Source organism: Gouania willdenowi, chromosome 20 (genome assembly GCF_900634775.1).
Source record: "Gouania willdenowi chromosome 20, fGouWil2.1, whole genome shotgun sequence".
NCBI classification, from domain to species: domain Eukaryota; kingdom Metazoa; phylum Chordata; class Actinopteri; order Blenniiformes; family Gobiesocidae; genus Gouania; species Gouania willdenowi.
The window spans coordinates 19,275,263-19,289,224 of NC_041063.1; the positions used below are offsets into that span (position 1 = coordinate 19,275,263).

The window sequence follows — 13,962 nt, forward strand, 5'->3', positions numbered from 1 at the left end:
AATGGGCAGAAATGTTTCTGCTGTTCACCTTCGGTCCACATGATGGTGCTGGTGCACTGTGCTAAAGCTGCTTTTAACCTCCACACACACAGACACACAGACACAATGGACTTTATAAAGACAAATACCTGTATGATTCCTTTAGGACAAATTTTACAGAACTGTAAGGTTGATTATCAAAGCTACGCAGATGACACAACTATATCTATCACTGAACCCAGATGACTATGGTCCCATAGAGGTGTTGTGTGACTGCTTTAGAAAAAGTAAAACTTCCTTCAGCTAAATCATAACAAGATGAAGGTGATTGTCTTTGGTAACAACGAAAAAGGATCGCTATCAGCTAGTATCTTGACTCTTGATCTTAAAAAGCTAAAGACCAAGTCAAAAACATTGGTGTTCTGATTGACTCAGATCTGACATTCAGCAGCCAGATCAAATCTATCACAAAAACAGCCTTCGACAACCTAAAGAACATATCCTGAGTGAAAGGTTTAATGACTCAGAAACTGGTCCATGCTTTTATCTCTAGCAGACTAGACTATTGTAATGGTCTTCTGACAGGAATCCCCCAAAAGAGCATGAACGAGCTACAGCTGGCTCAGAACTAAGAGGTCAGAACGCTAGGGGTGGGGGAAAAATCGATTCACATAAGAATCGCGATTCTAAGCATCCACAATTCTGAATCGATTCATAAACTTCAAAAATCGATTTTTAAAATGTTTTTTAATTACATTTAAAAATTTTTTTTTTTTTTTTCAAGCAAAGCCTTGATTCAGAAGATCCGCTTGGAGTCTTTATTCAGGAAACACTGTAAACTGAACTTACAAATATTTATTAGTGTTCTCATAAATAGAAAATACCACTATACTAAAAGGCAGCTAGCGTCACGCTAACGTTGATGGGAAAACCCATCCGCGATTGGCGGTGATTTATATCACACACCATTTATGCTTAACTTTCACAAACACAGTCTTAGGAGTGTTATCAAACTGTACTCTTAAACATACTCACAAGCACATGTTTTTTCAAACCGAAAATATAAGAACTTAGTAATGGACTTGGTAAATGGACTTGATTTTTATATAGCGCTTTATCCCCACACTGAAGCAGTCTCAAAGCGCTTTACATATCAGCTCATTCACCCAATAACTCTCACATTCACACACCAGTGGGACAGGACTGCCATGCAAGGCGCTAGTCGACCACTGGGAGCAACTTAGGGTTCAGTGACTTGCCCAAGGACACTTCGACACATAGTCAGGTACTGGGATCGAACCCCCAACCTCTCGATCAGAAGACAACCCACTACCACCTGAGCCACGGTCCATAGTAGAGACTAGTAGGCCATGGGCTTTCAAGATGATGACTTCCGACTAATACGGCAACAGTGTTAGGTCAAAACACACAAACTCACCCAGACCTTTACAGTCTATGACACGATCCCAATGTATAATGTATTACATAAACAGCACAAGGAGTGCGTGTTTTTATTTGTTTAGCATGAATAAATGTTACCTTTCGTCTTAAGTTTGTATGAATACATCATTGGAATCAGTTTATTTAAAATTATCTTATACAAACTGTTTTGTTTTGATGCCATAATTTGCCTTAACACACTATGCAGTGGATCGTTTAAAACGAGAATCGATTTTGAATCGAATCGTGCCCCTAAGAACCGGAATCGAACCGAATTGTGAGATTCACAGCCCTACAGAGCACATTACTCCAGTTTTAAAGTGTTTGCACTGGCTCCCAGTCAGCCTCAGAATAGACTTTAAAGTTCTGCTGCTGGTGCATAAATCTGTGAATGGGTTTGGTCCAGAATGAGATGTTAGTCAGGTATGAACCCAGCAGGTCTCTCAGATCTATGGACACAGGTCAGATAGTGGAACCCAGAGCTCACAGTAAACATGGTAATGCTGTGTTTAGTTGTTATGCTGCAAAGAAGTGGAAGAAAGTGCCAGCAGAGCTGAAGTCAGCATCACGTGTGAACATTTTTAAATCAAAGTTAAAGGCACTTTTTTTCTCTACTGCGTATGATTGAGAAAGAGATTTTTGGTCATGTTGTTGTTGTTTGATGATGATTTTAAATGTTTTTACTAATGATCTTCTGCTGATTTTAATGTTCTTATTGATTTTTAAGCTGTTGAATGTTTTCTGTTGCACTTTTTGATCATGTAAAGCACATCGAGGTGCCTCGTGTAAATCGCTATACAAATAAATTTGCCTTGCCTAGAAGAAGCGATGGCGTGTTGCAAAGTTCCATTGCGAGCTCAGCTTTGTCCAGCTTCGCCCAGTTAATGGAGCTCCATCCAGTTTACATGAGTGTCTGTTAAACCCACACATCGTCTATGCCATCTGCAGAGGCCTTTAAGCCCCGCCCACCAAACAACAGAAGAGCTACAATCAATCACTGTGTAGTATTAATGACACACACACACAGAAGTAAGAGCTTTACTACACATCATTATGTATTTATTCCATATATATTGTATTTTTGCTATGCATTAGAATGAGATTTATCACTGCGAGGGACACATAAATCTTTGTGTTTCTGTTTTCTATTTGTACATGTCTTTAGCTTTTGTATGCTTTTGGAGACATTTTGTGTAGTTTATTTTGCTTATGTGTATTTTTAGAGTTCTGAGTATTGTTAGAGTTTTCTGATTTGTGTGTCTGTCATTTTGTGTATTTAATTTGTTCTTTGGGTCCATGTTGTAATTTTCTGTGTTTTTTTTTTTTGTTCTTTTGTGTATCTTTTTTGTCATTTAGAGTATTTTTGTTCTTTTTTAGTGACTTTGTTGTCATTTTGTTTTTTCTTGGAGTTATTTTGTGTACATTTTTATTTTTTTATGTATTTTTTTTTCTCAGTTTTTTTTAGTTCTTTTGTGCACTCCTCTCAGCCCCGCCCACACTCACAGCTTCACAGAGACAACATGGAACATGTGTAAAACATAAAAGATCTGTGCTAATTTGGGCATTTTTGTTTTCATTTTGTGTATTTTACTTGCATTTTTGTGTACTTTTGTTGTTTTATGCTTAATATTTTCAGTCATTTTTGTGTACCTTTTTGTACTTAAGTTCTATTTTTGTGCATTTTCTATATATTTGTTGTCTTTTTGTGTATTTTTGGAGTCCTGTATTTTGTTGTTCTCTTGTGTCTTTTCTCTGCAATAGTGTCTGTTTGCTATAGAGCTACTATTAGCAAACTAGTCGTTACTCAAAAACAGGGCTCTGGCTCTTCTCTCTCTCTTTCACCGGGGGGCGGGGCATCACTGTGGCTCTAACCTTGTCAAAGATCTTGTATCTGTGTTAGATCAACACTCCTGTGTGATGCGTGGACTGATGCTGATCTCTGCTTTGTCTCAGACGGGGGGAAGGAGGTGCTGTCCATGCACCAGGTGCTGATCTACCTTCTGAACAGCAGCAAGTCGCTGGTCCCTGCCGAGGAGATCGCAGACATGCTGCAGTGGGAGGAGCTAGCGTGGCAGAAATATGCCGAAGAGTGCAAAGGCATGATCGTCACCAACCCCGGCATGGTGAGCACAACACACGTGTCCCCAAAGGCTGTTTCAGGGACAGACTTCACCGTTTCACCTGCTCATCACACGCTGGGGGAGATTACAGGTGCTCCAAAACCTTGGAAAGAACATTCAACATTTCAGACACACACACACACACACATGCTGTCTGATGTTGACTACAAAAATACATTAAATGACAATAAAACTCCACAAAACCTGAAAAAAACAACACAAAGTGACTGATACATGAGCGGATAACAGAAATACACAAAACTACACAAAATGACACTAAAACTACACAATATGTTAACAAAACTACACAAAATCAGAGCAAAAAACATACAAAATGATGAATACACGAGAGGATAACAAAGAAAAACCAACAAAAATATACATAACTCCAGAAATACACAAAATGACAATAAAACTACACAAAAGCAGAACAAAAAAACCCAAAATGACTGATACACGGGAGGATAACAAACACTAAACAACAGAAATACACAAAACTAAACAATATGACAACAAAACGGCACAAAAACTGAACAAAAAACACTCAAAATAACTGATACACGAGATGATAACAAACACAAAATAACAAAAATACACAAAACAACAGAAAGTGGGAACAAAAGTACACAAAAAACGCATAAAATCACAGTTACACGAGAGGATAAATAACATACACATAAAAATACACAGAATTACAAGAAAAATACACTAAAGGTCAATCAAAATACAAAAAAACTCAAAAATATACACACAAGGACAGCTAATATACATAAATAATAAAAATGCACGAAATGACAAAAAAAATAAAGTGAATAAAAAAAATAAACTACAAGGCATTGAAAACACATACAATTACTCAAAATAATAGATGTCACTAACAAAAATAACACACAAAAATACACAGGAACCATAATACACAATGACAAAAAAATTGTGTAACAAAAAAGCAACAAATATTCTGAAAAATGCACAAAAATATAACTTGATACAAAATGTACACAAGATGACTCAAAATAAAAGACGTAAAACAACAGAAGGACACAAAAATGTAAAAGTAAAAATACACAAAATGAAAACAAAAATGTTAAAAAAATAGAATGGAAAAGTATTTCAGGTAAAAACGAGTGAGTTAAAATATCTTGGGAAGGTTTTAACTCTTCAGTTGATCCTCAACCTCCATTTGACACCAGCATCATCCAAATCCAGGCGCCTACTGTTTCAGGGAAAACTGTTGTGTCGCGGTGACATTGTCTTGTCTGAAGTGCTCTAAAGTGGCGTCTAAAGGCTATTTTCCCTTTAATGTGTTATTTGCACCAATTGTTTTTGACAGTTTTCTTAGATTTTATGGCAAAAACAGAAAACAATTCATCATTTCTCGTGTTGACCTTCATTTCTGCTGAATCAAACGTTCCTTAAATCAAACTATAATATGCTCTCTGACGCCCAAATGTCCGTAAAATGTGCTTTCAAGGTGGGCGGGCAAGGTCAGCCGCTGCGTTACCTGGGAGAATGGCGTGCCAATCAAACCTGGCTCTTTCCCACAGTGCAACGGTGCACGCGCAAGGCCGCAAATATCATCAGGCTTCAATCAGTTCTGGCACATTAAAGCTCAGGTGAAGCAGCAGTGGAGGCAGTGAACGGCTTCTCCTAATGCTAGGCTACAAAGAATGTAAACAGAGCAATCAGCCAGCCAATCACAGTTGATTATGTCGACGATGCGGCGCTGCAACTTTCAAATTGAAGGTGAAGATAGCCTAAATTTAAGGATGGACTGTTATTATCAGCCGACAAATGATCATTTCCAGGCTTCTCATCAAACGCAGAAGAACACAACACAAGCTGATAAGACTTTATAACATAGAAATATGAAACGACCACTGCACAGTCCACCAAAGGAATTCATTAAACATGTGGAAGAGATGCTTTTCAGTTCTCAGTAAGGATTTGTTTAATTTGAACTAATAGTTTGACCCTATAACATTGCTACGCCCCTTTACCATTTGACATTTCAGACAACTTTTATCACAGCATGGCCACAAAACTGTGATGTCTGATGTGAGGGCCACATTATCAGCATTCATGTCAGCATTAGAATAAGGACCAATCTGAGCATTAACACAAGACGTTTTGTGCACTTTTCTTCTTCATTTTATATATATTTGTTAAGATTTTGTTTGTTTTTTGAGTCCTTTTCTCTGTTTCGGTTGTGGTTTTGTATATTTTTTGTAAATTTGTTGTGTTTTTTCTGTTTTGTTTGTCATTTTATATATATTTGTTATTTTTTGTATTTCTTGTCTGTTTTTTTGGTTAATTTCATGTATTTTTGTTGTTATTTTATATAGTTTTGTGCATTTTTGTTGTCCTTTTATATATTTATCTGATATTTTGTGTAATTTTAATCCTTGTGCAACTTTTCTGTTGTCGTTAGATATTTTTTGTTGTGCTTTTTGTTAATTATTTTTTGTGTAATTTTAGTCATCTTGTCTTTTTTTTTGGTTAATTGTCGGTATTTTTGTTTTCATTTGATATATTTTTGTTTTCTTGTAAATTTTGCTGATATTTCTGTGAAATAACCCTGAAACTAAACACGTAACAACCCTGGATCAATGTGGTCACTGTGAATGTTCATGTACATACTGTTTAATTTAAATGTTCACCTGCACTACTCATCACTGCACGACTGCACTATTATCTCATTATTATTATTATTATTATTATTATTATTATTATGTTATCTTGTTATATTATTTTATTTAGTTTTGCACATATTCGTCTAACTACTGTTTATATTTATGTTTATATATATATATATATATATATATATATATATTTATTTTTTTTTCTAGTTAATTGTTATTATTTAATGTTTACACTATTGGAGAGAGCACAGTTCACCAATTCAAATTCCTCGTGTGTATAACTTACATAACTTGGCCAATAAAGTTGATTCTATTCTATTCTATATTTTGTGTAATTGTAGTTCACTTGTGGAACTTCAAGGTAATTTTATTTATTTCTGTAGTTGTTCAACATATGTTTCTGGTCTTTTTATGTTTTGTAATTTTATGCTTTTTACTTAAATCATATGGTTTGTTTACTTTAGGGGCTGCATGTGGACCCCGGGCCACCTGTTGCCTATGCTACATGCTAAGCTAACCATAACAGCTGGAACTGCTTGCTGCATTTGTGGAAAACTGCACATTTACTGTCTGTAATACGCAACCAAATATCCTCTGAGGAAAGAAAACATCTTCAAGTTTATGTAAAAGTTAGAATTGAGGGAAGTAGTCTTTTCTTTCCTTTAGTGTATTTATGATTTCGGTTTCCAAACACTGTCCTCGTGCGACTTCTGTCAAGGTGAGCTGGAGCCTGGAGCCGTCTGCTGATCGGCTTTCTGCTGCAGCTGCTTCCTCTGATCTCACCTGGTGGCCGAGCTGTGATATGAGAGTCAGTCGAGGACACGACGCGTGTCAATCTACTCCCTGATCAGAATGTTCAGAGAGTCGGCAAGCTTCAAATTCTAACAGACGTTCTCTAGTATTTACTGAGGAAGGTCAATAACTTTACAGCAATAGATAAGAAGAAGAGGGCTTCAAATAAACAGCAAGTGAACATTTGTTTAGCTGGAAAATGATTTTGTTGTATGGTGAGAGTTTTACCTTCTGCACACAGCGCTCAGGCTTGAGGGTTGATTTAGTGATTTACTGCAGTGGTTCCCAACCTTTTTTGGGTCGTGACCCCATTTTTATAACCCTTTGTTTCTGGCGACCCCATTCCTGTTTAAATTTCTATATATTTTTGTTATTTGTGTGCATCTTTTTTTTTTGTGTGTGTGTAATAGTAGTCCTCTTGTGGAACTTCAACTTATTTTTTTGTATTTTTGATTGATTAAATTGACTAATTTAATTATTTACTGCAGTGGTTCCCAACCTATTTTTGGTCGTGATTCCACTTTTATATCACATGTTTCTGGCGAAATACAGTGACCACGATTGGTGCCGATAATTTTATATTGCATTTCATTCATAAATGTATGTTTTAGAAAGTTAAAGTTTAGAATACTTTTGTTTGAGATTGTGTGTAGTAGAGAATGATTAGTAAAACAAATAGTAATCAGTATTTTTCTTTATTAATCACTAGAAATTTCAGGCAACCCCTTTTTAATTCCACACGACCCCACAGAGTCACAACCCCAAGGTTGAAAAACACTGAAACGTCACTATGTGCACTGATAGAAGTCGCAGGGCATTAACTAACCTGATTAACACACAACCCATTTAGCGTGTTGGATTCTGATGAATATGAAATGTGCGCTTTGGCCACATTACACGTTGTAATGTGTAGCTAACTAGTCACTACTCAATGGCACAAGTTAGACTGACATCTAACGTCTTGTGTCTCTGTTCTCCTCAGAAACCCAGCTCAGTGCGGATCGACCAGTTGGACCGGGAGCAGTTCAACCCGGACGTCATCACCTTCCCCATCATCGTTCACTTCGGGATCCGACCGGCCCAGCTCAGCTACGCAGGAGACCCTCAGTAAGTCACATGATGTCTACGTAGGAACCTTCTCTACGTGTGAACAACTTCTATAGAGTTATTTTACAAGATCAGGATGGGCGTCATTTTTCGTATTTTCTCCTTGTTTCGCGTGTTGCCATCATTTTGTGTGTTTTTGAGTCTTGTGTCACGCTTTGTTTTTATACATAAGGCTGACATTACGCTGTCATTATTTGTCATTACCATCAAAAGGGTCATAAATGGAGGTATGTGTTCTTATTATTTAATCAATTAAATATTTTCAATCAACGAAAAAAGAAATGCAAGAAAATATTTGAGACCCAAACAATTGCATTTGAACACTTTTTTTTCTTTGATTGAAAATGTTTTTGTTTTTTTTTAATTTAAGTCATCTGTGTCTTTATCATTCAATCAAAAATATTCATACATTTCAATCAAAGAAGAAAAATTAAATTAAAAAAATATTTTCAATCAAAGAAAAAAATTCAGCCCCAAAAAGTTGCATTTGAACACTTTTTTTCTTTCATTGAAAAGTTTTTTTTTTAATTCAAGTCATGTATTTGTATTTACATGTACACGTCTTTATTATTCAATTAAAAAATAAAACATTTCAATCAAAGACAAAAAATAAGAAAATAAAAATAAAATAATATGAGCCTCAAAAATTTGCATTTGAACACTTTTTCTTTGAAGTGAAAAAAGTTTTGAAGCGCGTTTTTCTTTATTTGCGGTGGGCGGAGCTTCCTCATTGGTCAGTAACATTTGAGTGACAAGTCTTTTCACCAATGGCATTTGACCTAGGATTCTCTCTCTGTGATGTTTGATCCATTCCAAAGACCCACCCCCGCTCCCCCCTTCCCTCCTTTTTCACCTCCCACAGTGAAGGAGGGAACAGTAATGGTGTGACATTTTCACATGCATCGTCACCATTCGCAGGCCTCACACACACACACACACACACACACACACACACACACACACACACACACACACACACACACACACACATACGTGCAGCAGAGCCTCAGAAGGTGGCGCTGTAATGTGTTGCTGCATAATTAACACATCATGTTCGTCTCTGATGTGTCCAACACCAGTGGGAAGTGAGAGCATGGCTTCGAACTTAAACCTAAGGAGTTTGTTTCAACTTTTACACATCAAGGAGGAAAACTGGTACCGGTACATTTCAACCTCTGTCTGATCAGCCCTTTCATTTTTGCACTGCTGCTGCCATGTCCAACTTCTCAAAGGGCCAGACAACGACAAATTTATGGATGGACTGGGACATCATTAGCCCAAGCAGAAGCAAATAGTAAGACACCAGCGGAAGGCTGTTCCTCCAGCGTTAATGATCCATGTAGGAGGGCAGGAGTCGGTCTGATTGTGGGACCCTCGGACACAGCAGCATCTGATTCCCTCAGCCATCCATTACTCGTCATGCACCGGTATGGATGTTTCCCTACCGTTTAACTTCTTGGACTGACAACTTGTAAACAACTACATTGTTTCCCCAAGTTTTGACTCATAGAACAAGTCCATGGAAGGTTCTAGCGGAACTTGATTAGATAATGCTATAAACAGACAAAATGCAGTTGATAAGTTTTATTTATCTCCACTCTAAACAGAAGTACGATGGCTGTGAAAGTAAACAAATGTTTCCTCACGAAAAAAGACTTTTCCTGTTCTTTGGTACCAATAATCAATAGATCTATTCCTGTTAAAGTCAAATGAACTCATCCAGGTAGGCACATCAACATGCAGCTGTTCAAGCATCTCCTTCCCATCTTTCAGGGCTGTTTGTGACAATCTGTGCGGCGGCCGTTTCATATTCCCTCCAAACGCCATCATGTTGATGACGTTTTTCCAGGTGATGTTATGATGTTCTCCCTTTTCTGGGAATCTTTGCATTACAAGAACAGGACATCTTCTCCTGTCCAACTTTCTTTTATTTTCTTACAGTCTGTGCAGTGGCTGTTTCATATTCCTTTACAATGCTGCCATTGTTAAAACTTCTTTCGACTTGACATATAAGGAAACTTAAAGATATTTTCCCTTCTCTCGGAATCTTTCCATTTCAAGACACTATCTCACATATTTTCCTGCTTGTTTTCACAGTCTGTGCACTGGCTGTTTAATATTTCTTCCAAATGCGTTCATATTGATAACGTCTTTCTGGGTGAGGGAGGAGGAAACTTGAAGATAAGCCTTTGTGTTCCACATATTGCAGAGACTAAGGCTGTGTTTCAAATCTCATACTAATGTACTACATATGCGAGTATATACTGTCTACTATATACTATAATTATGATTAGGATGATGACCGTTCCCACTGAAATATACTTCAAAATTTCCCAAGATGCATTTCAAACCTTTGACAAAAACCTGAAGCACACTGTGGCTAAATATCTCTGTTGATTAGCCACCTTTGAAAGTTCTAAAAGCATTTTAAGCGAGAAAGTGACCAAGTAGAATATCAACATGTGACCCATAAAACCTGCGGAAACACATTTCATGCCGACATTTTGGAGATTTTCGGAGACCGGCCATTGTACTCCTGACTAAACTTCCAATTAACTTCAAAACAAGAACCCTTTTTTCCAAAAGCGTTAAAAACTAATGGAATACGAGAAGAGATGCCTTTGTTTTGAAAATGGGAATGGTAGACTTTTAGCTTGAAGCTGGTCGCAGGACGAATTAACGTTCCGCTCGCAATGCATCATTGGGCGGTTGAGTATGATATGTGCCATCTTCCTCTGAGACTGGGAAAAACTCCATTTTGGTTAGCTTAGCATGTTGCTGCGTGGTAGGGGTGGAGCTTTGTTCTCACACCAACCTTTTGGTTTGAATTGTTTTATCAAGCTAATTAAAAAAGTGAAGGAACACACCGTGATCTGCCAGTAAGTTACTGGATATGAGACCAAAGCACCTGTGTTCCCTGTGTGCATCGACCTGCGGGGTGGAAGCAAGTGTTGATGATGAGGAGGAGGAGGAGGATGAAAGGTGAGGAAGAGGCTGCATATGCTAATGTGCGCGCGGCCTGATGCTGCAGAGAGCTCAGAGCGGCTCTGTGGAAAGGTCATCGGAGCAGATTGGGGACGAGAGGCCCTCCCAGGCTGGATAGACTCCGTCTGCCTCGCTTTCTTCTGCTCGCCGTGGCTCGTCTGCTCGCCCCGCCGCGATGCAGAGGTGGCGGTGAGCTGATAATCTTCAGCAAAAAGCCGTCTCATTCCCCCGTCTCAGTCTCTAATGAAGTCCCCGCTATTAAAGCCCTATAATTCTATTCTGCAGCTCTTCCCCTTCCTTCCCTTCAACCCCCGCCTCACCCACCACCAATCATAATTGAATAACTCTGTGTAAATGAGGAGAAAGTCTCCTGAATGGGAGCAGAACGGTCACAGTCGGGCCTCGGCGCATCAATCAGAGAGGGAGAGAAACGAGACGAGGCCGGGTTTATCGTCGGCCGCTTACATGTCACCTTGCCGATGACTCTGCGGCTCTTTTCTGATGCAAATGAGGAAAAAGACAAAGGGTTATGAGATAGTGCGGCAGTCGAGTGCCGGAGCCGCTCAAGTTTCAGAAGCTACGACCCATGCTTTGTATCGGAGTGCACGGCGGGTCCTAGCAACGCCTCCGAGCAGCCACAGGTCAACAGCTAACATGCAGGTCCTTCAACGCCACTTATGTATTTGTTGTCTTCAGGTACCAGAAGCTGTGGAAGAGTTACGTCAAACTACGCCACCTGCTGGCCAACAGTCCCAAAGTCAAGCAGCTCGACAAGCAGAAACTGACGCAGAGAGAGGTGGGTCTGATCAACGACTGAGACCATTGTCCTCCTCAGTGACTGAAATCATGTAAAACTCTAAAAAAATATTAAGATACAGTATCGCTTGAAATAGAATTAAAAACCATTGAAAGTTTTTTTAAAAAATGTTTTAAAAATCCACCCACATGTTCTCAAGCTTTTGTATCTGAAAATTGTTAGAGAATTGTGGTAATAATAATATAATTTTCAAGAAATAAATAAGTAGATTTGAAAATATTTCCCAATTTTCTGAAAAATGTATAAATCTTACTAAATAAAAAATGGGTAAACTTGTCAAATTCTGTAAAATGGGTAAACTTTTGCAAAGCATTTTTTTTTTTTTCCAATTCATTCTGAAACTTTAAAAATACCAAATTAATCTTTGTTTTCTCAAGTTGAAAACATTTTTTGAAGTAGAGTTGGAACAACGTCATAATTATGCATTATTGCACTGACATTTTTTTCTTTTTTAGTACAGTATATATATATATATATATATATATATATATATATATATAATATTTTATTACAACTGTACACATTATTTGCAAATGTCATTTCGGAAAGTTTCTATACTTTTTTTACATTAACATTTTTATGTATTTATTTTTACAACATTTAAAAAGCCTTTCTTAAACATTTTTAAACACAAACTCACCTAATCTTTCTTTTCAACATTTTATTACACATACATTTTAAGTTTCTTTTTAAATTTATTTTTTGTTTTTGTTCCTTTTTGCTGTATGCACACATCCCCTTCAAAATAAAATTAAAAGATAATATTATGTTTCTTGGTAAATTTTTATATTCTGCCCTGGAAGTCTCACTTTTTCTCTGCTAAACTGACTTGTTGTCTTGGTGGCCGACGTGAAAAAGCAGAACTCTGTGATTAGAATTAATTCACAGCACAAAAGGAAATGGCAGTAACTGCTCTCCTTGGCCGAGTGTGAAGGTCAAGCAACCCACAGGGAGGGAGAATAGCTTCAGATTTGTAGAAATAATGGCTGTGTAGCCTTGGGGAGTCGCGGGGGCTCCGTGCGGTGTGTGGCCTGAGGAAGCCCAAAGGAAGAAGGAGAACTTCTCTGCAGTTGACTCGGATTGTTTGATTCACTTTGGGCAAATAATGAGGCAGAAGCACCAACTCATTTAGCCCGTCTGCTCCCAGGTAGCTCGGAGAAGGCCTGACTGTCACTGTCAGTCTGCACAGGAGATTTTAGACTCCTGCATGAGCCAATCACATCTCCACACCCCCTGATTAGCGTGCCCTCCACACCTGCCCACTGCATTCATCTTATTTCTCAAAACTGCAGCACAAACATCTATTCCATCTTTAAAGCCACACTTGTATGTAACTTTTGCCCACTCGGGGCACTAGACATGTAACTTTCACATCAAGCGCCCCCTAGTAGCCACAAGCGCCGCAGCACTGTCGCAAAAATCGCAAAAACAGTCAGTCAGTCAAGCCAGCCTCCCTTGTCTTTAGATTGTGTATGCAGACAGTAGTTGACCTGTAACTTAGGGATAAGGATTGGCTCTAAGGGCGGGGTCGGTCGGAGTGGGGTACTCCCTGGCTTTCGCCGCCATTGTCGGCCCCCTTCGCTGGGGGTTGGCGCGGTAGTCAGGGATGGGCGACCCGGCATGCGTGGGGCAGTGTCCGGCGCCGGGTGGAAACCGGGTCGGCAGAGGGGGCCGGGTCTTGGCGGAGTCTTTTTACCCTCCTCAGAAGTAGTTTTAAACTTTTTGCTTGCCTCGGCCATGACCAGGAGTTGAACAGGTGGAGAAATAGTAGCAAAAGCCTTAGCCCAATGAGTATACCCTAGCCTGTGGTCACGTGACTGCCGTAAAGTGATATGTTGTCCAGGCATTCGTCATTCGAGGTATTTCAAGAGGGAAGCCCCGCTCGGAGCATTGATAGTATCAATTGCTGTATATTGGCCTGAAGAATCATCTAAAATAACTCGTATGCATCAACTCTTTAGGTCAAAAAGTCTGCGGTGTGCCTTTAAGAAAAACTTAAATTCCAGACTAGAGGTCATGAGTTTTTCCCTTTCAAAATTGGGGTGCAACTTATACAACAATGCAACTTAGAAATAGATTTTCT

At 38.6% G+C, this 13,962-nt stretch overlaps 1 protein-coding gene across 2 annotated transcripts in view; it reads left to right on the forward strand.

Annotated features, from left to right (window-relative positions):
* The window catches only part of drosha (drosha ribonuclease III), a 107,176-nt gene that overhangs the window by 11,296 nt on the left and 81,918 nt on the right, over positions 1 to 13,962 (forward strand). For both annotated transcript variants that reach the window (XM_028434633.1, XM_028434634.1), the window contains exons 13-15: positions 3,373 to 3,542; positions 7,953 to 8,077; positions 11,759 to 11,858. In XM_028434633.1, coding sequence (XP_028290434.1) covers positions 3,373 to 3,542; positions 7,953 to 8,077; positions 11,759 to 11,858 — 395 coding nt within the window. The remainder of the gene's footprint in view (positions 1 to 3,372; positions 3,543 to 7,952; positions 8,078 to 11,758; positions 11,859 to 13,962) is intronic.